This window comes from Echinops telfairi, unplaced genomic scaffold (genome assembly GCF_000313985.2).
Source record: "Echinops telfairi isolate 266 unplaced genomic scaffold, ASM31398v2 ScPeMD7_7468;HRSCAF=8506_0, whole genome shotgun sequence".
In the NCBI taxonomy this organism is placed as follows: Eukaryota; Metazoa; Chordata; class Mammalia; order Afrosoricida; family Tenrecidae; genus Echinops; species Echinops telfairi.
This window is the reverse complement of record NW_022111369.1, coordinates 10,414,054-10,440,160: the sequence shown is the minus strand read 5'-3', so window position 1 is coordinate 10,440,160 and position 26,107 is coordinate 10,414,054. Positions and strand designations below refer to the sequence as shown.

The window sequence follows — 26,107 nt, the reverse complement described above, 5'->3', positions numbered from 1 at the left end:
AAGATTTTTAAAAATGTTATCATTTTTAACGAGGAAAGGAAGAATTAGTGGTTGTAAAGGTTTGTATTCTTTTAATCTTTAAAGTTGTGTTTTTTAACACTGCTAATCACAGAGGTCAAGGAAATTTTTTTTTAAGTAGCTGCACTGTAGATAAAAGTTGGACTGCTAACTGCAAGGTCAACAGTTCAAACCTATTAGACCCACTATGAAATAAAGATGAAACTTTTTGTTTCCATAAAGATTTATAGCCTTAAGTCTAAGAATCCTTAGAGTTCTCATAAAGCTGATTTAACTCCATGGCAATGGGCTTGTTTTTTTTGTAATGAAATTACAATATAAAAGCAAAGCTTTAAAAAATTATCATAGTCCATAACAGTCCAGTGCTACAGTTTAGTTATACCTGGACTTGAAAATATTTAAGATTAATAGATGGCAATCCAGACCATATGCTCACACAAAACAATAAAATTGTATACTACCCAATTCTCACATCGAAATTTTATTTACAGACAAACCCATAAAGAACCTGGAAAATATAAATTACACTTCATGTCAGAAAGTATTCTCCTCTTAGAAATTTTCAATTACCATTGTTACTTGGGAGACTTAAGTGGTAGCATTTCCTCAGCTACAATTGTTCCCAAAACTCTATGAGCAAGTTTAATGAGCATAAAATTTCTGGTTATTATTCTATAATATCATATAACATAATATGACTGTTTTCTAATAAAGCAAGATTACATGTTAAGATATGTTCCTTTACACTCAAGCACATTAAATGAATGGCTATTAGGTGCCTATTATCATATCAGTCCCTCAGATGATAAAAGGAAGACTTACTCCCTATAACTAAGAGGCCGACAATATAGTTAGAGGGAACAGTAAATTTATAAAAGGTTTTTAAATAAGAGTGATTAAGGTACCAGAGCCTTTCTGTGTTCAGTGGAAAATTAAACAAGGAAATGTTTTTGGTACATTTATGAGATCAAATGGTGCTGTTCCCGGGTGCCATCAAGTCGGTTCCAATTCATAAAGACCCTACGCACAATAGAATAAGGCAATGCACAGTCCTGCGCCATCTCACAATTGTTCCTATGTTTGAGGCCAGTGTTGCAGCTACTATGTCAATCCATCTTATTGAGGGCCTTCTTCTTTTGTTGCCCTTCTACTTTACTAAGCGTGATGTCCTTCTCGAGGGACAGATGTCATCTGAAAATGTGTACAAAGTACATAAGATGTGCTTTGCCATACTTGCTTCCAAGAAGCATCTGGCTGTATTTCTTCCAAGACAGATTTGTTTGTTCTTTTGGCAGCTCACAGTACTTTCAATATTCTTCCCTAGTATTATAGAATCTTCTTGGGGCTTCCTTATTCAGTGTGCAAATTTTACATGAACATGAGACAATTGAAAATATTGTGGCTTGGTTCAAGCACACATTAGTCCTCAAAGTAACATCTCGGCTTTAAAGAGGTCTTGTGCAGCAAATTTACCCAATGCAATGGGTCCTTCGATGTCTCGACTGTTACTTCATGAGCATTTATCCAAGTAAGATCAAATACTTGACAACTTTGATCTTTTCTTTTTATCTTGATCTTTTCCCATTTATCAGGATGCTAACTATTGGTCCTGTTGTGAGCATTTTTATTTTCTTTACATTGAGTTGTAATCCATTCTGAAGACCACAATAACGGATCTTCATCAGCAAGTGTTTAAAGCCCTTTTCCCTTTCAGCAAGCAAGGTTGTGTTATCTACATAGCGAAGGTTGTTAGTTAGGCCTTCCTCCAATCCTGATGCAACATTATTTGCTGAGCTTAAAGACTAAATAAACATGGAGAAAGGATAGCAGCCTGACCCAGAACTTTGCTAATTTTAAACCATGAAGTATTCCCTTGTTCTGTTAGCACAATTACCTCTTGATCAATAGACAAGTTTCCCATGAGCACAATGGAATCTTCAACAATTCCCATTCTTCTCAAGGTTATCTATAACTTGTTCTGTTGAAAGCCTTGACATGGTTAATAAAACAGAAGTAAACATCTTTCTGGTATTCTCTCCTTTCATTCAAGATCCATCTGACATTAGTAATGATATCCCTTGTTTGATGTCCTCTTCTGAATTCAGCCGTCATCCCTAGCAGCTCCCTATCAATGTACTGTTGCAACTGTTATTAGATGACCCTCAGCAAAATTTTATGTACATGTGATATTAATGAATTTGTTCTATAATTTAAACATGCTTTTGGGTCACATTTTTTGGAATGGGCACAAATAAAGATCTCTTCCAGTCCGTTGGCCAAGTTGCTGTCTTCCAAATTTCCTGGTATAGACCAGTGAGTGCTTCTAGTGCTTCATCAGCAGTTTGTTGAAATATTTCAACTGGTATTCCATCAATTCCCGGGGCTTTGTTTTTGGCTAATGCTTTCAGTGCAGCTTGAACTTCCTTCAGTACCACTGGTGCTTACTCATATGGTACCTCTGAAATAGAAATGTTGATGAGTTCTTTTCGGTACTGTGTATTCTCTTGTGGACTTGTTTTAAGTTTTTTCAGCTTCAATCTGAACTTACATATGAGCAATTGATGGTCATTACTATACTCTTTTAGTTTTTCAGTTTTAGTTTTACTATACTCAGACCCTGGCCTGATTAGAACTGCTAATATTGAACTTCTCCATAGATGTTGTCAATTTCATTTTGTTTATTTCATCTAGAGAAGTCCACGTGTAACTTTGCCTTTTGTGTTCTTAAAAAAAATATTTGTTTGAAGAAATCATTGGTCTTGTAAAATTCTATCATGTGATCTCCAGTTTCACTTCTATCATCAAGACCATTTTCCCCCTACTATTCCTTCCTCTTTGTTTCCAAAATTTGCATTCAAATCACCAATAATTATCAATAATCCATTTCAGACTGAAGATGTTGGTATAGAATATTATTCATTTTTCATCAGTTGCTTTAGTGGTTGGTGCATAAATTTGAGTAATCGTTTTATTGGCTGGATTTCCTTATATGCAGACAGATAGAACCCTATCACAGATAGCTTTGTACTTCACGGTAAATCTTGAAAATTTTTTTTCGGCTATGAATGCAATGCCATTCCTCCTGATTGTGATTAATTCCAGCAAAGGAAACAAAATAATTTTCTGATGCAAAATGGACAATACCAATCCATTACAGCTCAATAACACCTAGGATATTGATTTTTATGCATTCTATTTCAGGTGATTTCCAATTTTCCTAGATTCACATTTCATATATTCCAGGTTCCAGATATTAACAGATTTTTACAGCTGTATTTTTTCCCATCTCATTTTAAACCATGCCCACCATCCAATGAAAGTCCTGGAGCCTTTACTGCCACAGATCTTACTCCATTCAGGTCATGTGATTTTACTCTGAGAAGACAGGTGTTTCTGAGTCATATTTTGGGTGCCTTCTGACCTGAGGGGCTCATCTTCTCACAGTATCTCTGACATTGGTCTGCTTCTATTCATTAGGCCTCCAGTATCTGACAGAGTTTTGATGCAATGTAAAATGTTTTCGGCAGCTAATTCCTCCAAGTTGACAGTCTATTCTTTTTTATTTTGGAAGCTATGCTGAAACCTATTCACTTTGGGTGACCCCACAGGTATGTGAAATAGCCGTAGTGTATAGCTTCCAGTTTCACAAGCCACCATAGGATCACAAACTGACAAATGAGTGGTGAGAGATAAAATGTATATCTCCAAAAGTTATAGAGTTTGGGAAAGAGAAAAACTAAAAGAGAAAAATCTACCACCAACAACCACAACAAAAGAAACAATTGCTGATTACTTGAGGACAAAAATCAACTTGGTTGTATTTAAATTTTGACCATGGTATAATGTTATCACATACATTACGCTTTAGAATTGGAAGTATGTTTTTTTTCAGTTTTTTCCAGATGTATTTTAAAAGAAATTTATACTGTGTGGGTCCGTTTTCATCATTCCTAAGCCATCTGTCACTTTTTGGTTCAGGTAGTTCACCGAGTCAGTATTGACTGGATGGCAGTAAGTTTAGTTTGAGTTAAAACATAATCACATGAGGCAAAGAACACTGGTTTAATACCTTTAGAGAGTGGTTTGCTTCATGTGTTAAAAGCTACAGGTTTTCATCTAGCCCATGTGAATATTCCCAAATACAAGCTATTACCATGAGATACTTCTCAATCTCTAATGTTTTTACTTTCAATACACAGATTTTAAAAACAATCTTGTACTGTGATAGTTAGGTTTACTGTGCCAACTAGGCTTCCAAAGGAACCAAGGGGCAGAGTTTAACCAGGTTGCAATGAGATAAATGGCTTTTCAAGGCCAGCCCTCTTCCCTCTTTCTCCCCAGTAATCAGACAGGCGCTCTGGTGACTGAGCTTGTCCTTTGCCTCACTGGTATGCTACGGTATTGTGGGCCAAGCCAACCCATGGATCCTGTAGCCTTGCTGTACGTGCATCACTAAAGTTTGAGGTTCCATCAGACCTGATTCACTATGCTTCTTGAGGATCCAGCGATTGCTTGGCATTACTGGCCTCTGCTATGCCTCAACTTCTCATCTTTCTTCTACAGCTGCCCCATCCTGATTGTCTTGCCCAAGGGAAGACTCTGCTCTCTACTCCTTGTTAAAATGAGCCCTCTGTACTGCTGTGTGGAGTAATTAGTTGTTATAGTCCTTCTTGTTATATAAACCCATCCTTTTATATAATCATATATATATATGATCACATATAATCCTAAGTGTCCTGGTTTTGTTTCTCTAGAGAACCCTGCCTAACATGCATACACTTCTCTGTTTCTCATTTCTGAGGCTCTGTCCTCTAATTTCATCACGACTTGAGCCCTCTCATTTTCTGAGTCTTCTCTGTTCCCTCACTTAGTACCTTCTTGATACCCATATTTCATAGTTTGTTCTAGATCTTGTGTTATGCTTCATACATATGTATTGGGGCTTCAAACAGTTCATGAAAAAATAGAATTAAAAAATGAGAGGAATTTTTTCTTTTAAAAATCACTTTATTGGGGGCTCATACAATTCTTATCACAATCCATACATACATAAATTGTGTCAAGCACATTTGTACATTTGTTGCCATCATCATTCTCAATACATTTGCTTTCTACTTGAGCCCTTGGTATCCTCATTTCTTGCTCTCCCTCCTTGCCACCCCCTCCTTCATGAACCTTTGATAATGTATAAATTATTATTATTTTGTCATGTCTTACACTGTCCAACGTCTCCCTTCACCCACTTTTCTGCTGTCCATCCCCCAGGGAGGGGGTTATATGTAGATCCTTGTGATTGGTTTTCCTTTCTATCCCACCTTACCCTTACCCTCCTGGTATTGCTACTCCCATTATTGGTCTTGAGGGGTTTATCTGTCCTGGATTCCCTGTGTTTCCAGCTCCTATCTGTACCAGTGTACATCCTCTGGTCTAGCTGGATTTGTAAGGTAGAATTGGGATCATGATAGTGGGGAGGGGGGAGGAAGCATTAAAGAACTAGAGGAAACATGTATGTTTCATCATTGCTATACTGTACCCTGACTGGCTCATCAATGAGAGGAATTTTTAAAGGTTCATTAAAAAATTCCACTATCTTTTCACACTCTTTGAAACTCCCTCATGCATGACTGTACACACACATACACCTAGGATTATCAATAATTTCATCTTATTGAATTGTGCATCTTATGAATTCATAAATCATAAATTTAGGTCTAGCATCATTGACCTATTAGTTTTTCTATTATTTCTTCTGTTCTATACCCTGGAAGAAGAAATGTACTACTCTCCTTTACTGTATTTCAACAGAACATCATTGCAGGACTTATTAACTGTATCCAACATAACAATTGTTAGGATGTTGAAGTGTTTCAGTCTGTTGGACATAGGGTTGCTATGGGTAAGAACCAACATAATGGCACACAAAAACATCATTAGTGGCACACTGGGTTACAATGGGCTATGCTCACTAAGAAGTCAGTGGTGTAAGCTCACCAGATGCTCCATGGGAAAAAAGCTGAGACTGTCTGGTTCCATAAACATTTACAGTCTCAAAAAGCCAATGGAGAAGTTCTATCATCTTAAAGGGTTACTATGAAAGAGAATTGCGCCCCTTGAAATGGGATATTTGCTTTTGATTTTTTAAGTTTCTGTATAGTTTTGTCTCTCCTATTGTACCTAAAGTAAGTCCTAGCATTTTTTACTTTAACCCTCTATACTTACCATAGAACCTACAAGGTAGGTGTTCAATAAATAATATATCAAATAATAGGTGTTCAATAAATGTATAGCAGGACAGGGTGCTAAACGAGGGTAGAGATAAATAGACTAAATTCCTCATCGCCAATAAAAATAATAGCTGAAGAAAATATGTCAAAAAGTAATGTATAACCAGTCTTAATTTATAAGGGAGAATGTGCAATCCTCCAGTCTGCCAAGAACACAAAAACACCTTGGGTGCACACACTTGCTGAAAACATACCTTGCCCACTGCGCTCTCATTATTTATTGAAAGATTCAGGAATGAACCCGGGCACGGTGCATTACAGAATAATGCTGTTAATATCTTACTAAAACTGGGGATTAGATTAATTAATTTAAGGGAGATTCTTATTGGCTTCAAACTATTGATCTTTTAAATTTTTGCCGTTCTTCCAAGACAGATGCTATTCAGATTTCCAGGAAAAAGACTGAAGGGTCAGGGCTGCTGAGATAGATTTGGAAGTCATTCATGTATAGGTGGTACCTAAAACCACACATGCTATTTTCTCAGATCCATGATATTTGTAAGGGCCACTCCATAAGCCAAAACACCCATATTGTCAGAAAATCAAGGGAGGAAACAGTTCTGAATCCGATGAGTTCAAGATGTTCTTTCACCTTATAAAACCTGATCCCTCTCTCAGAAATTTTCCTTTTGGTCAAAAACTTTCCTTACTTTGTATTTGCCTGAGGAAAACTGCTAAGAGGGAAAAAAAACCAAACAAATGAAATATCATTAGCTACTGTGTGATTTAGAGAGGAGAAACAAAATACTAACGCTTTGATAACAACAACCATGTGACCCTCAGTTGTCTTTTACACAAACTCTCCTTTGTGAACCGCAAAAAGAAAGAAGTCAACTACTGAATAATTTTTAATGATGAACTGGTCTATATTCTATAATTCGGATAAGAAAAATAAAGCCTAAAGTTTTTTTATTTGAGTGAAGGAAACAAATAATTTCCCTACATTGGTGAAATGATACCATCAATATTAAATTTAAGGACCATTATGTCCTAAATTCAGCTGCTTTGAAACAGAAATTATACTGCTTAACTGCTACCCAAAATCTAAGGAAAATCAGTCAGTCCATATGTCTCTAAGTTGTGAGACTGAGCACTATTTTACCACTGAGCTCTGACTCCAAAGAAACGAGACTGAAAAGCTTCACTGCTGGAATGGGTCATACCTATTCCAGGAAGTCACTGACCCCAAACCAAACCACTGCCAGGGAGTGGATTCCACTCACAGGGATCCTACACAGGAAGAAACTTTTACCCAAGGAGCACCACAGTCCTTGATGGAGTACAACAAATTGGGAAATCAACTTTCTAATTTGAATACTAGATAACTTACCTTTCTCGGCAAAAATTACTTTGATAAAATGAAAAACATATGGAAACATAGTCTAGAGGTTTAAGGTTCAGACAGGAAGCCAGGAGATTCTTAAATGCTTTGGGGGTATTCCAACTTCATACTGCCTCCGTTTGCAAATTTACAAAGTGGGAAATATAACACCAAACCCCGACCCTAAGTCCACTGCTGCTGAGCCATGCTGACTGACAGCAGGACAGGGTAGAGCAGCCTCACGGGGTCCTTCCTAAAGATGTTTCCAAAGAAATAAACTTTACTAAACAGATCCTTGCTTACAAAAACAAAATGTTTACAGACCCCATTTCTTCTTACCCACTTCCCAAGGTGAAGATATGTACATTGTACATAATTAAACTTTTTAAATTGATAAAAAAAATCAAGGTGCTCTTTGAAAGAGTTTATTACTCAGCTTTGGCGAAACTGTGGTATTTTAATACTTTTAAATTAATCTGTAACATTTAGAAATTTTGAGATTTCACATGGAATTCAGCTTTGAATTTATTTTGAAATGTTAAAAGCAGGATAATACCAGCTCTCATTCTTACATGGCAATACTACAACTATGCACTATTTAGCTTTCTCTTTGCAGGGCAGAGTAAAACTACTCCTAAAGATAAACCGTTACAGGAGCAGAATCCTCTTTTTTCTGAACATTGGTTGGTGGATTTGAACCACTGACTTTGAAATCAGTGAATACATAGCATTGGCCAAATCTGTTGTAAAAGGCTTCTTTAAAGTTCTAAAATGTAAAGATATTACTTTAATAACTAAGGTATGTCTAACCCACGCCAGAGTGTTTCAATTGTCTCATATTTGTGCAAAAATTGGAGAATGGGAAAACAAACCAAAAGAACTGACACATGATAACAGTGGTACTGGAGAAGAGAAATGAACCTGCTGAGGACCACTAGAACCCAAATGAACCGGTCTTAGAAGAACTAGAAGAGTGCTCCTAGGAAGTATGGAGAGTGAGATGCTGACTCAGTTACTTTGGGCACATTATCGGGAAAGATGACCGTCTAGGAGAAAACATCACAGTTCCTGGCAGAAAAGAGGGAAACCCTCCCTCAGACTGACCGACACCACAGTCACAACATGCCCTCAAACACACCAAAAGTCCAGCTGACGAGACTCCAACTAATAGCAATCCAGCCAACAATGTATAGCTAATAAAAAACCATGTTCACTATGTTAATTAATGAAGTCAATTATAAGTTACATATTAATTCCATTAACTACTTAGTTTATAATCTAAAATTTTAATTAAAACACCAAATCAAATCCATTGCCATCTAGTGGATTCCAATTCCTAAGACGCTATAGAACTGAGGAGAACTGCCCCATAGGGATTCAGAAGCTGGCATCTTGCAGAAGCCGACCGCCACCCCTTTGTGCTGCGGAGTGGCTGATGGCTTTGAACTTCTGGCGAGGTGTCAATCACCCAACCCACTGTGCCAGCAGAGCTCCTTAAAGATCTAATGAAATCAGACAAATATTGCCTGAAACTCACTTACATTTGCCTAGAAAAGGTTTTTTCTAAATACCTACTCCCTCTTAATAGTTTTGCAGAAAGTCTATCACACTCAGATGATTCTCTTTTCAATAATATGCTGACCAGTCAGCGAATACTTAGAATTTGAGACAGACTTGGGAGAAAATGTGGAATGAGTTATTGTGAATTCCTCTCTTCTACAATGATACTGATCAAACTTTCAACTCCATACCGCTCCTGTTAGGTGCCTCTGAGTCAGTCACGAAAGACCACCATCCAGCCTTGTGCCACCCTCACCACTGTTGTTATGTTTAAATCTAGTGCCGCAGCCACGGTGTCACCCTTCTCAACAGGCTTGTTCTCAGAGTATTCTGACTGTACAACAGTCCTCCAAGAAAGATGTATTTGTTCTTATGATGATCTGAGGCACGTTCAGTGTTTGTCACCCACACCACAGTTTAAATGCTGCAATTCTAGTCCAGCTTTTCTGATGCATTGTCAGCTTTCAAATGCACATAAGACAATTAAAAATGTCACGGCTTGGGCCACAGGCACCTTAGTCCCCAAAGTAACATCTTTGCTTCTCAAGACTCAAAACTATTAGGTCTGTGCAGCACCTTAACCAATGCAATCTATTTTATTTTTCTTAAGTGCAGCTTACATGCAGATTTATTGTAGGTTCAAGTAACACGAAACCCTTGACAACTTTAATTGTTTTCTCTATTTATGATAGGGTTGTCTATTGGTCCAGTTGTAAGGATTTATACTTCCTTTACGTTGTCTTGTGACCTGTACTGAAGGCGGTAGCCTCGGATCTTCATTATTATTAGAGTAATACAAATACATCTTTATTGTCTGTCACTTCCATTTGTGACTTTTCCTAGGTACTATTTATTAATAAAAGAGACCTAGTGACACAAAGTAGTTAATGTTCAACTACTAACTGAAAGGTTGACCATTTGAACATAACCTATAATAGCTCTGAGAGACCTAGGGATCCATTCTTGTAAATAGCACAGCGCAGAAAACGCTACGGCACAATTCTCTGTCACAATGAGTCAAGAACGAGTGCAAAACACCTAACAGCAGCAACACTCATAAGTACCCACGTATGGAAGTTCAAAAAACAAAAAAGGAAGGGAGGAGGGAAGGAGAATATATTGCCATAAAGACATCAAAATCAGATCAAATGAATGCTTTAGTTACAATATAGTAATAAGAAATTAAATGTTAGCTACATTAACAATAATGCACAGTAAGTGAATAATATACGATATTATTTCCCAACAGCATAAATTAACACTTTGAACACCAATTAAATCTGCTGTCCTGGAGACAGATGATTCAGAGTCTGAATGGTCTTATGACAGAAAACTTCTTCACAAAGTTTCTGAGGCTATACATCTTTACAGTTTACAGAAGCAGTCTGACGAATCTTTGATCTGTGGCGCAGCTGGTAGGTTGGAACTGTTGAGTAGCATCACTATTGAGTTCCTCACACACAAAGAGGTCAACAATTATTAAAAATTATTAAATAAACAAATCATGATATGCTCTTAACCAATCAAAATTTGTTTCAAGTAATCTGGAAAATCATTTTATCTTAAAAGCACTTTAAAAGAAAATTATAAATTAATTAACAGGATACTATTTCTACCATATCTTCACCCAAGCTTATTTGTTTGGGAAATAAAAATCTGACACATGATTACAAGAAGATTATAGAAAAAAAAATTCAAAATTACATGATTGAATTCAAATGTAATTCGTTTATTCACTAATTGATTTACCATCGATTAACCTTATGCTAACAACTTTAAGAGACAGAAAAATGAATAAGTAAAGGTGTCAAAACATTTATGATTGGAGAAGCTGATCCACACCTTCCTTAATTCTGTAATATATGCAAGAAAGGATGTGCTAGAAAAGGAATGGTGTTTTACTAACAGAGAGCAGCAACGTATTATACTGCTTTATTGAAGCAACATATCAGTTACGGTTTGTGTGAGATGAAAAGCACATAGGGAGCCACATTACTGGAAGAAGTTTTACACATTGTGCTAAACACTGGAGATGTATGGTTGGGCGAAGACAACATAGCAGTCTTCATGGTGCATTTCCATTCTCAGGCAATAAATCTCTACAACTTTATAGTGGTAACAAAAAAAAAAAACCCTACTAGCCCTATTTGTACACTATTTAGAAATCATAAAGAGAATGTGACTGGAGTCAGATCTTACACCTATAAATTACACTGTATTCAGAGAAAAAGAATGTGCAGAACCACCAAATGTGCTTCAGCAGGGAATGGGCTGAACTTTAAGAATATTTATATAACAGTAGAAAGCAGGACTGACAAGTACGGATAGACTCAAGGGAGGGAGACCAGTTAAAAGACTGTAAGCCATGGTGTTTGTTAGTGGATACCTGAACTAAAATATGTAGACAACAGTAGAGATATAAGAAATATCACCAATATCATATTAATAGTACTGGATGCATCCTGGGACATAAGAATAGAAGAAAGCAAAGATCGCAAGCCACTGAGTGTGTTCTGTATTAATACTCACTATCTGTTTTGCTTAAAAAAAAAACCCAAAAACCCTTTTTTAACCTTAATTTTTTTAACTTGTAGCCATAATTTAACATGGATTTTGAAACTAGGGTCTTTGATAGCCAAAAATGCATAAATGCCTCAGCTTCTACCACTACCTTATATTCTAAAATAAGACTACTCTGTTCCAGATGACTGTAATCTGTCCCTCATTATCTAACTCTGGACCAAATTCCAGAGTGTGTCCAAAATTCTCTTAGGGTATCCAGTTCACTGAGTAGGCAATCTTATAACGGGGGCAAATAAAATTTACTCATCCGAGTCAGTCAGCTCATGTTTTCCATCAAGCTACTAAACAGCTACAGACAAAGTTGGCTTCCCACCACAGTCTCCATGTATAACCTCCACAATACTGATGCTTCTCTGGTCAGTTTTCAAACTGTAATCCTAAAAACATATGAAAAAATGTGTTTTATAAAAGAAAGATGCCTACAATGCCCACCCCACCTTCCCTTGCAAATTTGAGGACAATGAAACTCTATTGCAAATGCCAAAATTCTCCTGAATGTATGCCCATGACTATATTTGCAAGCACTTTTTGCAAACGTGTAAGTTCTGAATAATACTAATAGAGAAGGGAAACTTTCCACGTATCATGTAGACTTAAAAGCCAAACTTTTTCTTCATGCTTGCTTTAATAAGGATGATGAAGGTGTATCACCTTTTGGGGCATTCACTGGAAAATATTTCAAAGAAAAGTTGAAGTCTAAATTTCTCCTCTTTTCAGTATCTTGAATCTAGCTTTAGAGTAGCAATTAAGTAGATTCACAGGCACCAAATATGAGAGGACTTCAAACAAAATCTTCCAAAACGTTGTCCTTTTTCTTGAAACCTCATGGTTATAGGCATTTAATTAAATTCTGTTCTTTTATGTTTCCAACAAATAATTGTGATCACTTAACTGAAACTGAAGAGAAATCTTGGCAAGCATATGTTCTGGCACAGGTAACATATAAAGACCACTGGAAAGACAGCAGATTTCTCTAAAAGTGAATTCCTTATACTCAAGCCTGAATGGGCTATAAAGAAAATGGTGAATAATTCTCTTCTTTAAACCACATTAACAAACTATTTGTACAGATAACATTACTTTATAAAGGACTAACTTGATCATTCCCCCAGATCATAGTAAAAAACTATTATTTGGTTTGGATAACATGAATTTTCAAAGGAGTTTTACAGCCATTAAAAATATAGAGAGAATACCCCACCTCCAGGGTGATATGAAATAGTCTTAAGATGTAATATAATCATAATGCAAAGTACTACAATGTTTTATCACACCATTGCTTAGGTAAACAATATCAAAGTTTTCTTGAAAAGTAGTTAGTAAATCAGCACAGATTTCTCTCTGTGAGAAATTAACCTGTTCATTCATTAACCTGTTCTTCATCTGACTAATTTTGCAAAGGATTCTTTTTTTTTCCAAAAGTGAAATCCAGATATAAGACTTAAATGGCACTTAACTTTAGAAAATCAGCTGTGAATAACTACCAGACAACTGGCAGTTCTGCAGTAGTTAGAGACAGATGGTCAAGTAAAACTCACGGGGCTCAAATTGCAGCTTATCTAAACAGAAGATTTCCTGTTCACTTTGCATCAGCTTTTCTTACAGGTGCAGGGTGCTTATTTTTGTGTATAAGGAAAAGAACTGATTCATGATCCATAAGAACATCTTCTCACTTTCCATAAACAGGTTACAGAATTAATTAGAATTGCAGTACACCAACTCAGCAAGCAAAATGGCTATTCATAAAGACTAATGTAATCCAACTATGTAGAACAATCAAATAGTTTTCAACAAAGCTAATTTAGATGGAGGGATCAGATAACAAGTTCAAATTTAATCTGAATAATTTCTACTTAGAGGCATTAAGCAGTGAATTTTATATTCTAAAGTTCACATGAAAATGATTGATTTGTAATGTATCAACAGAATGGTTAAAATTAGTATTTTATTTACACAACTTGGACATGTCAATTGAATAAAATTACAGTATTGAAAAGCTACTATATGTTCTATTTTTAAGTACATAGAAATATGATTTTAAAGTGCAATGCATTAAAATATCATGTGAATTATGCATTTAATCCTACTCATGTTCACCTATCCCCTCCCTTAGAGGATATGCTTCTATCAACAAAATTGTATCCTCATGCAAGCAAGCACAAATGTATTGAAGAAAGGTGATGAGGTAATATACCTGTTAAGATATCTGAAATTCAATCACCCTCGAAAGCTTCCTCAAGTCCATTTAAATAATTTCTTCTATTACTCTCTCCCCACCACCAGGATCAACCATTACTTTTATTCTTATAAACCATGAATGAATTTGGATTGTTTTAGATCTTCACATAAATGAAAGGCTGCCATCCTTTATCTGGCTTCTTTTGCTCTACACAATATTCTTAAGATTCATTCAAGTGTTGTATATAACAGTAGCTTATGACTTTTTATTACTGAACACCATAATTTGTTTATCCAGCTCCTGGATATTTGATTTCTTCCCAGTTTTGGACGATGGTGAATAATGTTTCTAGGAACATTCTTGTACAAATCTTTAGATGAATATACACTTTTCTCTTAGTTAAATAATGAAGCAGGGTTAGAACTAAGTGGCTGCAAGTGAGGTGCCAAAGGTGCAATTTTAAGGAGGCCTGTTTCCTAGGAGTAAAATTGCAGAATCATAATATAGGTGGGTTTTATCATCTATACTAGTTTTTCAATTTGTTTTTTTAAGTTAGCTCAGGCGCAGTGTATGAGGCTGGCTTCTGTAGAGAAGCAAAGCCAGTGAAGCTTCCATATGTACCCATATAATCACATTCAGGGCAGTATATTACAATGAAATGGCTCATGAAATTACAATGGCTAGCAAGTTCCAATCCAAGGCGATGAGTCAGATGGCAGGCTATAAGCTTATCCTGTCTCATGTAGATGTACAGACCGATGACACAAGATCAGCAGGTCAGAAGATATGCTGCTAGCTGCAGAGGCTAATATATCTAAGGTCAGCAGGTAAGATGGCAGGCTGTTGATCACTGTCTACAGAGGGTAAAGGCTCAGAATTAGCAGACAATAGAGGAAACTGCTGGCTCAAGTGCAAAGAACTGGAGATCAGGTGATAAGCCAGAAGCAGGATACAAATCTAGTAAAGCAAGTATTGCTTGCGTGTCCACATATGTTGGAAGCAGACAATCTCGACAAAACGCCCTTTCAATTGATTGCTCACAGAAGAGCTCATCATGTAGGTGATTCCATTATATCAGCTCTCTTCATAGGGGTTGACTATATCATGAATGCCAAACCATTGAAAATCATGGTCCAGCAAAGTTTGGCTTACCCATCACACCTAAACCATCACAATCTATGAATACACGTGTCTTTGTTTCTGCATTACACATGCAGACAGGTTATTTCTCAAACTTAAGACTGTCAGAAATGAGGCAAGTATCCCTCCTGGCATCTACCATCCATGGGTGCCAAGCTATGTGTGATCAAGGCAGACACATTAGACAGTGTTGGCAAAGTAAAAGCTATTATCTGTAAGAAGCAAACAGTAAATAATAGCAACAGATTCCCAAAGGGAAAACACTCCCCATCTCCGACATTACCCATGTTCACTGTTATGTGGCTGCATAGGCACCTAAAGCCAGATACTGTCCTCCTGTCAACACTGCCTTCAGTTACCACCATGCTGCTGGGGTTGTGCTTTGCCACTAGGACTCAGTGGGCCTTGCCTTAGAGATGGGAAGTCCCTTGCATACGTTCTTCTGAGGCTCTGCTGCAAAGCCCTTTTAAGCCTCTGCTGCTACCTCTGGTCATGCTACCGAGGCCTGCAATGTCCACACTACCTAGGGAAGCAGGTATCCAACTCCTGCAAAAGCTACACTCAGGCCTCTCATAAGCTACATAAGCATTACATTTTTTAAAACTCTTCTGAAATCTTTCTTCCCAGATGCATCTAACTTTGCCCTGCTGTAGAAAACCCTCTGAATTGAATCCTCTGAGGAAATACTCACAAAACAGCAATTAGGACCCTGCCCTACAAGGACAAGTGTTAGAGCTCTCTCTTAGCTTTGCTGCCAAGTACTCAGAGGCACACACCAGCAAGCCTCAAGGCCCAAAGACACTGAGCTCTCTTTGCTGTGGCCACTGCATCTGCTGTCCACAGTCTCCTGTCTACCACTACTATTTTGTTGCTATTGTTACACTCCTACATGGTTCTTCTGAGCCGGTTGCTGCTTCTCACTCTTTTCATTGTTACCAGCTATCTTCTGGCTCTAGGAGGTTCTCAGTGCTGGGAGACTGGGTCATTGGTGCAAAGGACCAAAGGACATGCTTCACTCCAGATTCTTCTTGGTTATATGATGTCCTCCTCAACTTCTGTCAATTTCAATGCAGGACCCTCTCACTGAGGCCACACATGAACCAATTCCTTCAGTAGACCATCAATCACTTAATTTGCATGGCAACTTCTTGGTGAATCATAAATCATTAAGCTACAGAGTTCCAGTCAATCATTATGTGGGAATTACAAAGCATGGCTAGAGTGACCATATAAAAGCATTCGTATCACCACTCTCACCACTGGTCCTAAGGGGATCATCTGTCCTGGATTCCCTGTGTTTCCAGTTCCTATGTGTACCAGTGTGCATCCTCCTGTCCAGTAGGATTTGTAAGGTAGAATTGGGATCATGATAGTGGAGGGGGGGAGAAGCATTCAAGAACTAGAGAAAAATTGCATGTTTCCTCATTGCTACACTGCACCCTGACTGGTTCATCTCCTCCCTGCCGCCACTCTGCAAGGGGATGTCCAATTTCCGACAGATGGGCCCTGGGTCCCTACTCAGCACTCCCCCTCATTCACAATGCTATGGTTTTTCTTTTGTTGTTCTTTGATGCCTGATCCCTGATCCCTTCGATGCCTTGTGATCTCACAGGCTGGAGGGAAGGTGAGGGACAAAGGGGAACAGATTACATTGATCTACATATAACCTCCTCCCTGGACGGATATCGGAGAAGTGGGTGAAGGGAGATGTCGGATAGTTTAAGATATGACAAAATAATAATAATTTATAAATTATCAGGGGTTCATGAGGGAGGGAGAGTGTGGGAGGGAGGGGAACAGATGAGGAGCTGATACCAAGGGCTCAAGTACAAAGCAAGTGTTTTGAGAATGATGAGGGAAACAAATATACAAAAGTGCTTGACACAATGGATGGATGTATGGATTGTGATAAGAGTTGTATGAGCCCCCAATAAAATGACTTAAAAAAAACACATATTCTTAGCTATAGTAATTAAAACAGCCTAATACTGGTACAATAATTAACACAGAGACCAATGAAATAAAATAAAATTTTTTAAAAAAGCGATTCATATAAAAACACTTGGGTAAAATAGGGATGGTTTTTGTTTGCTTGTTTTCTTAAGATGTTGCTACAAATGAATTGATTTTTACTATACTGTCACCTACTCTTCCCAGAGAATTGTTTCTAGCAGCAATGACCTATAATGAAAAGTATAAACTTATACAGGTGAGCAAGAGCAGTATGTTCTTAAAGGAAAAAAACAACAAAATAAAAGATGGATGGCATATAAAAATGGAAACCATGTTCCTTTTGAATGTTTTTTGAGTTTTGAGAAACAGGAAATCTGAAGGGGCAAGGCCAGAGCTGTAAAGAGAATAGGATAAGATTTACAAACAAATGCTTGCAGGACTGCTCTTGCTAACCTCAAAGAATGAGCAGGTGCATTGTCACAATGAAAAAAATCTCTTTGACATAATTCCTTGGTCTTTTCATCACCAATACCATTTTTAATTTCCTTAAAATTGATTCATCATGAGGCCCTGTCATTAGCTTTTTAATAAAACCTATCAAGATTATCCATTTGGAATCCCCCAAAACAGTTACAATCCCTCTGAATTTAGATCACCCCAGAAGCAATTATTGTGAGTGAAAAGAAGGCATCCAAATGAGACTGAGACACGTGTTTTACTAAGAGAACTGGTCTGTAGCCATCCAGTTACCGCAGAGATATGTTTAAACACAAGACGAAGCCTGTGCATGTATGCACTAGTAGCAATGCTTTTTGGACTTACCCTTGTACACTAAGTAAGGTCATGGTTAGATTGAACTTTTTAAAGTTTTTCAAATGTGATTAAAAACATTTCTTCAAATTTACAACCCTATAAAAATCATGGCAAGTTTTTTGATTGCTCAAATGCAATTGTTTTGTTCACTAAAGAAAGATTTTGGTAAATGTTAAGATAACTTCAGAATATCTATGAAGAAGGTCACTTAATAGTACACTTGTAATAAAAGGTTAAATTACATACTCATCTTAATAGACAGAAAGTAAGCTTGATTCAATAAAATAATTTAATTTAATTCAGGTACCATTACATTCTATCTACTCTGCCCAATATTGTGGTTTTTTTTCACAATATTCCTCAACATGTGTGGCAGTTACATATTCTCTTGTCAACGTGCAAAGAGATGGAGTCTAGTCTGTCAATCAGGTGGCAACTTGATGACCTCATTTGGGGGTGTGAAGGGGATAACACAGATTCTCTCTGCATTGTCTTCCTGCTGACGAGGCACATGGAGCTGTGCTAGAGCCCCGGAGCTGGAGGAGCCACATGGAGACCCCTGTCAGCGTTGAGATTCTTCTACTGCCACTAGATCCACAAGACTTTCCACCCACTGGCCTGTGATCTTCCTGCATTCAGTGTCATTGCATGTGGTGTGTGAATCTGAAGAGGAATTTATAGACTGGTATTGGACATAAGGGCTAATATCTGACCTATGAACTTAAACTGGACTGGGCTGGGATGCTTTCTTAATATACAATTACTCTGTGATATAAAGTTATCTATTACACATATATGAGTGTCAATGAATTTGTTTCTCTAGTCTACCCAGACTAACACAACATGGACTTTATTTCACATAATTCACTGTGACTCTAGACATACTAGTGCCCTGTGAGAAGTTAATATGTGCCCTTTTAAGGAAAATAATCTTAATCTCAGTTAGTGGAATACTCAATACTAAGAAAATTTCAAGTTCTCTTCTTTAGGAATTTTGTCTTTTTCTGTCAAGTACTTTGGAGAAAGCCTGCATTACAATGGCTGAATAATGAACAATATTAATTTTGCATTTCTATGATGCCTGAAAATTAAATTTCTTAAAAGGGAAATTTGTACCTGAACTTTATCATTATACAAGAAACTGAAGAAACCCAAACCCTGAAGCTTCTAGTTAAAATGTCTTTTGTTTTCCAATTTCTGCTTTTCATTGAATTTCCCTAAGATTATACAGTACCTCACAGGTTTCCTTTCTCGAAGTAAGTCTTCCAGACTCTGTGCACAGTGTTCAGCCACCACCACCAGTCTTTCTGAATTAAAAAAAAAGCAAATGTACTTTATAACTTATTAGTATAATATTTTAATAATAAAATAATAAACATATTGTACAAAAGAAAATAATTTTAAAGCTTCTCAGACTCTATTAATTATACAATTAATTACCAAGTATGACGAATAGGACATATATCTAATAAAACATAAGATAGGATATATATCATATAAAAACAATATAAATAACAGATATTTTCCATTTTCTGTTTTTCTCTAGTTTTTCCCATGAGGGTCAGAAGGAAGAAAAAAAACAGATGGAAAATTTCATTTTGAGAGAAAAGAAGTGATTCTTCTACACAGATTGAGAGAAGGAAAAGGTTGGATGAAGATACAAAGAAATTTTGATGAGAAGAAAGGAGGAACGAGGAAGTTAAGAACAGATTGTATATACACTCTTGTTCAAACGCAAGGACTTTGAAATTCGGTTCAGAAACTTGGGAGATGTAGAAATGTTCTGAGTGATGGCTATGGAGAAAGAACCCAAGCATCAACTTGGGATTGTTTACGACATCACAAGGCCTGCCACGATGAAATGTGTGGTTAAATAAATAAAGCTGAAAACTTTATCAAGTCGCTCGAGACTCACAGTGACCCTTCAGGAGAGCACATATCCTTTCTCATGAGGAGCAGCTTGAGGGTGTGAACCACACACTTGTGACTTACAGCCCAACACTTACCCCACTGCACCAACCACAGATCTTCAAAATCGGGGTATACACAATCAATAATATGATATAATGTTTATTTTCTAACAGATTAACTGTTTAGTTCTGAGGGCTAGCACATACCTTTTTCCTTTCTTATTTTTGATTTTGACTCGTAGGGACCATACAGGACAGAGTAGAACTGCCTGTGTGGGTTTCCTGAGACTGTAAATCATCATAGGGGTAGAAGATACTCACTGAACTCACTTACTGATATTGAGTCAATGCTGACTCCTAGCAACCGTATAAGACAGGGAGCTACTGCCCATGTCTTTGAAGACTGTAACTGTTTACAGGAGTAGAAAGCCCAGGCTTTCTCCCTCGGAGCTCCTGGTGGTTTTGAACTGCTGCTTTCAGATCGCAGGCCAGCACATAACCACTGTGTCACCAGGGCTCCTTAGAATTCTCTGAAAATTAAAAGCGCCCTTAATTAGAAATAAAAGGGAAAGAAAAACAGAAAACAAAAGCTATATGCTAAATTGATCTCCAAATAATTTAGGGTTCAAATGCAAAGTTCCAGAAGGACACCAGAGGTGACACTGGAAGTTGCATGTCTGTGTCTCAGCTCTCACTGCACCTAGCAGGCAACTGCTCCTCACCGGCGCTGTGGAATGACACCGACTCCCACTAAATTCCAATACTTCCCATTGCTTTGACCTCGATAAGGGGGTCTTCTTACTGTTATTTCCCCGTGAACTCCCAAATTTAAAAATTCTAAAACTTTATCTTAAGCTTTCTTCAAAGCTCCAGGCTTTTAAAATATTTTTATTAATCATTTTTTGGGGGGCTGTACAACTCTTATTACAATCCATACATGTATCTACTGTGTTAAGCACACTCGGACATATGTTGCCATCATCACTTTCAAAACATTTTTTCTACTTGAGCCCTTGGTATCAATGCCTCAGTTTTCCCGTCCCCCCCCCCCCTCCCCTTATAACCCTTCAAAATTTATAATTTTTTTTTCATGTTTTACACCAACCAGTCTCCCTTCACCCACTTTTCTGTTGTCCATCCCCCTGGGAGGGGGTTATATGTAGATCATTGTGATTGGTTCCCCATTTCTCACCCTACTTTCCCCTTACTGTCCTGGTATGGCTACTCTCAATATCAGTCCTGAGGAGTTTATCTGTCCTGGATTCCCCATGTTTCCAGTTCTTATCTATACCAGTGTACATGCTCTGGTCTAGCCAGAATTGTAAGGTAGAACTGAGGTCATGATAGTGGGGCGGAGGAAAAATTAAAAAACTAGAGGAAAGTTGTATACTCCAGGCTTTTATACAAACTTCCTAATTCAATATAAAAGTCACCTTAAAAATACAACCCAAACAAAATGTATAATCTGCTCCTCAAACCTGTTGTCATTAGTATATTTCAGTAAATGGTACTACTAACTGGCCAGCAGAAGTTCAGGAATAATTCCTGGACAGAAATTTACTTGATTCCTTTTCTAGACACACACTGCAACGTCCTGCTTTTCAACTGCCCAGATGCTTCCTAACTCGGTACCGACTGTTCCATTTATCAGCATCATCTCTCGCTAGAATACTGCAACAATCTCTTGACTGGTCTTTTCCTGCTAATCATTTACGCCTACTCTTTAATATATTTTGGATACTAAAACCAAAATGACAGAATAATAACAGTAATCACATCTGACCATGTAACTTTCTGTCGTTTTATCTTTTTTTTCTTGTATTCTTTTTAAAAGTTTTAACTCTAGTTCATCAAGCTACAATCAAAAAAGGTCTCTTTTTAAAAAAAAACCTTTTTATTGTGAATTGGGTGAAGATTTACAAAACAGATAATCAAGATTAAACTCAACAATTCATACGCATTTTGGGTTATCTCATTGATTGCAATCCTCACAATGTAACAAAACTTACCCCTTTCTTCTTGTTCCTTGTTTCCTAAGCCTCCTGAACTTTGGTTGATTATTCTAAGTTATGCATACTTCCCTAGTGGTATTATCACCTTGATATACTTGTTTCACTGAAAAGTGAGCCACCCCTACATTTATTTATCAAGTTGACAGAGATTATGTAACTACTACACAAGGATTGGTTTTTCCTAATTATATGTTCAAAGTACATGGGATGAGGGCTCACTGTTCTTTCTTATTACTTGTTCCAAGACAGATTTGTTTGTTCTTCTGGAAGTCCACAGTACTTTCAATATTCTTCAACATCATAATTCAATGAATAAATTCTGCAGTCTTTCTAATTCTTTTATCCTAATTCAAACTTCCACGTGCACATGAGGCTTGAGTCAGGTGCACTTCAGTCCTCAAAGTGACCTCTTGCTCTTCAGCACTTAAAGACATCTGATGAGGGGCAGCAGACTTGCCAAAGGCACAACATGTCCTTGAATTTCTTAACTACTGCTTCCATAAGCAATGCCTGTGGATCCAAGTAAGAATGAAATGCTTCACAACTTTTTCTTCATTTATAATGAAATTTCTCTTGGTCCAGAGGAGATTTCTGTTTTCTTTACATTGATTTCCCATGCATACTGAAGGCTGCAGTCCTTGATCTTCATTAATTAGCGATTCTTGTCCTCCATACTTTTCAGCAAGCAAAGGTGTCTCATTTGCATATTGCAGGTTGTTAATAAGGCTTCCTCCAATCCTGATGCCACATTCTCTTTTTTTAAAATCATTTTATTAGGGGCACATACAACTCCACAATCATACATATGGGGCAAGAGAGGCATGCTGTTTTTTGCCCAAAACTGGCATACTGAGATGGCTGAGTGAGCAAGTGCATTGTCATGGGTGCAAAACCAGTGTCCCATCTGCCACAAATTAGACCTTTTTTGTCGAACACTGTTGTGCAAGCTTTTCATAACCTCTAAATAGAAAGATTGGTGAACAGTCTGACCTGGTGGAATGACTTCATTTTGTCCATTTGGGAAGTTGTTGGATGTCCACCTTTTTTGAAATGAGAAAACCACTCGTATGCATGAGTTTTTCCCATAGTGCTGTCCTTATAAACTGTGTTCAACATCACAACAATTTCTGCTGCATTTTTCCTGAACAAAATTTCCCAACCCAACACTGTTCTCTTAAATCGGCCATGACAAAAAAATGAGGTTTGATCGAAACTGCTTTTAAGAAAAAATTCACTGTGACCAGAGAAAACATCCCCAGGTGACGCCACTGAGTGCACTAACTCAGAGCGAGTTGCTAGATGCTTGCCTAGTGGAAGAAATGCACAGTATGAAGGTTCCATTCCACCCAGTGCAATTCCGGTTTTGGGGGGTATCCCCTCATAGAAAATACTGTGCTTGCTACCATTCTTCATTTTTCTAGCTCAGTTAAACGTGGCTTCCTCAAGACAAGCTTTGATGGCCCCTCAAAACAAATCTGTTCTGCACAATATCCTCTCTTATGCATTGTGCTTTTCTACTGTCGCACCTATTTCAACTCTAGAAATTAGTGTACATCCTTAAAGTAAGCAATTCTCCAGTAGATACTAATTACATGGCAGAAAGAACCGGTATGGTCTTTTCAAATTTCTTTCATCACGGTCTGGACAGGAACCTCAAGCATATAGGTGTCTACTCTAAAAAATACTATTTAAATTAATTAACCAAACCATAAACAATAATGTGCCCATTAGAAATGGAAAAGATAGCGAGGGTTCACATTTTAGTTTAATCAACATTTTGAGACCAGAATGGCAGCATTTACGCAAAAAGAGTTCAGAAAGATTACGAGAGAAGGAAGAATCGAAATAGGAAATGCAGAGAATGAGTGGTTTAGGGTTGGTACATTGTGGGGATTTTAATTAACAAGATGGTAGAAAATGTGTAAGAATTGTTCAAAGGAAAAGAAATCTTCTCTGTGAACCTTCAACCAACCTGCAATAAAACATCTATTACATAAACAAAAAATACAAAGGTTTGTTATTTTTAAGGGAAAAACAAAGAAGTGGCAAAGATTCTCATTTGGCCGTAGTCATTATATAAACAGAGCTATATCTTCTGTAGAAAATAATACCTCAGTAGCACTGATGATGATAGACAACACAAACATCAGAATTTAATAATGTGCATGCATCATTACTAATTTTATGTTGGATATACACAGGGCTCCACATCTACGAGAGATCTCCAACATGTTTGGCACTAGTTTAAAATCTGTCAGACTTCTGGAAACACCCTCAAAATATCATAAACCTGTGCATGCCTGTGCTTCAAGATTCTATGGAACTTTAAAGGATTATTTTAATTCTGCAAAGCCATAAACTTTGGCAGAATATAAAAATTTCTCTAAGAGGTAACCGAGTATATACCAAGCCAATGGTTGCAACACAAGTCAGTTTTTACAAGGACTCATTAGAGTCTTCATCCTAAAACTCAGGACCACTGTTTGAAAATAACTTCTGTTTGAATAGATTTTCATAGAATAAAATATGCTAAAAATATTTAGGAATCATTATGTGCCAAATACATATCAACAATATAGTGGGATTATTTACAAAAACCAAATGTGGCACTAAGATGAACCTTAAAGCACCGAACATGCAAGAATTGTGAAATAGCCTTCCTTCTAGCAAAGATTTAGAAAAATATCATTTACTAAGTACTGTGGTTAGTCTGCACTGCATGCTTTACATTAATCCTCAGAAACTGGAGGAAGCACAAAGTTATACAGGAAAGATAATAAAGGAGTAAATAAGGTGAGAGCCAAAAATAAATATTTGTAAGTTATATATTTTTTTAATCTAGAAAATAAAAAAGAGGTGAGCTTAAAATGTGTTATTATAATAGGAAGGGATTATTTTGGATATTATTGTTATCCACAGTAAAATTGGAGACTAGTTCATCAATATATTAAAATATAATATTTAAATAAATATCTATATAGTAAAAATGACACAAGGTAGTAGGATTAACTTATTTAAATTACAGGTCTCAGTTATTCAATTAAGCATTGATCTAGGTGTTGCTGGGTAGGTGTTTTGTAACTGCGATCAAAGACTACAGACAGTTTATGCTAAGTATGCCACTTATCCTAGACAATCTGGGTGCAACATTTTCAATTAAGTCAGAAGATTTAAGAGCAGAATTGTGTCTTTCCTGGTCACTTGTTAAGACTACTCTCGTGAGTTCTCTGCTGCAAAAGATCTCTTTAATGTGTTCAAGAGCAAAGATGCCACTTTGAAGTCTAAGGTGCACCAGGTAGCCATTGAATTTTCAATCACTTCATACGCATTTGAAAGTTGGCCAATGAATAAGGTAGGCTGAAGGAGAATTGAGGCATTTGAAGTATGGTTCTGGGCAAGAATACTGAAAGTACCATGGACTGCCCAAAACAACAAATTCTGTCTTTAAAGACATACCCAGTGTGTTCCTTAGAAGTAAGACTAGAGAGACTTCATCTTATGCACTTCAAACACGTCATCAGTGGAAATCAGTCCTCAGAAAAGTGCATCCTGCTTGGCAAGTGGAAGAGTAGTGACACTGAGAGATGGTCAAAGAAATGAATTTACACGGTGGCTACAGTGGGCTCCACCATGATGCTTGTGAAGAGGCCGCAGAGCCGGGTGGTGCTTGCTTCCACTGTGCAGCTGGTCACCTTGGGCTGGAACAAGCCTGACAACAGCTAACAACAGCAGTCAGCTCGCACAACTGCCTGAGCATAGTCCTAGCAATTAATCTTTTACTCTATAGATATGTAGGTTGAGATTTACATACAACTGAGAAACAGGACTATATCATTGGTCCTTTAAAAACATATTAGTCTCCAATGGAATTTCAAACCTATTAGTTAAAAAAAAAAATCTTGTTATTAGTTTCACCAGCAACCACAGAAAGGATTTCTGGAGAGTCAAGATTATATGAGATGCATTTTCATTTATAATCTTCACTCTGCTTCTAAATACTTCTGCGATTTCAAGCTCAAGAGAGGGAGGGGGATGAGTGAGAATCTATTAAGTAATTTTTCTTTTCATTTTAAGGATGTTTTCCTCAACTTTTAGTAAACTATGTTTTCAAATTCCAATGAAATGTTCTCCTGCTTTGGGGATTGCATACTTCATCCTCCCTGGTTATCAAGAACTAACATCATCCTGAAGCAGTCTGAATGAACTATACGGAACAGGGAAAGCCTGACTCCGGAGCCAACCTAACACATGAAAACATAATGTTACTAAACCAGACCACATGTCACCCATACCTCCAAGTCAAAGTGGGAAGGAAGGAAAGAGCAAAACAAAAA

At 37.2% G+C, this 26,107-nt stretch overlaps 1 protein-coding gene across 1 annotated transcript in view; it reads right to left on the bottom strand.

Moving 5' to 3' along the window:
- TBCK (TBC1 domain containing kinase) overlaps positions 1-26,107 on the bottom strand; it is a 187,524-nt gene that overhangs the window by 154,003 nt on the left and 7,414 nt on the right. The window contains exon 2 of the mRNA XM_004703452.2: positions 19,086-19,158. Coding sequence (XP_004703509.1) covers positions 19,086-19,158 — 73 coding nt within the window. The remainder of the gene's footprint in view (positions 1-19,085; positions 19,159-26,107) is intronic.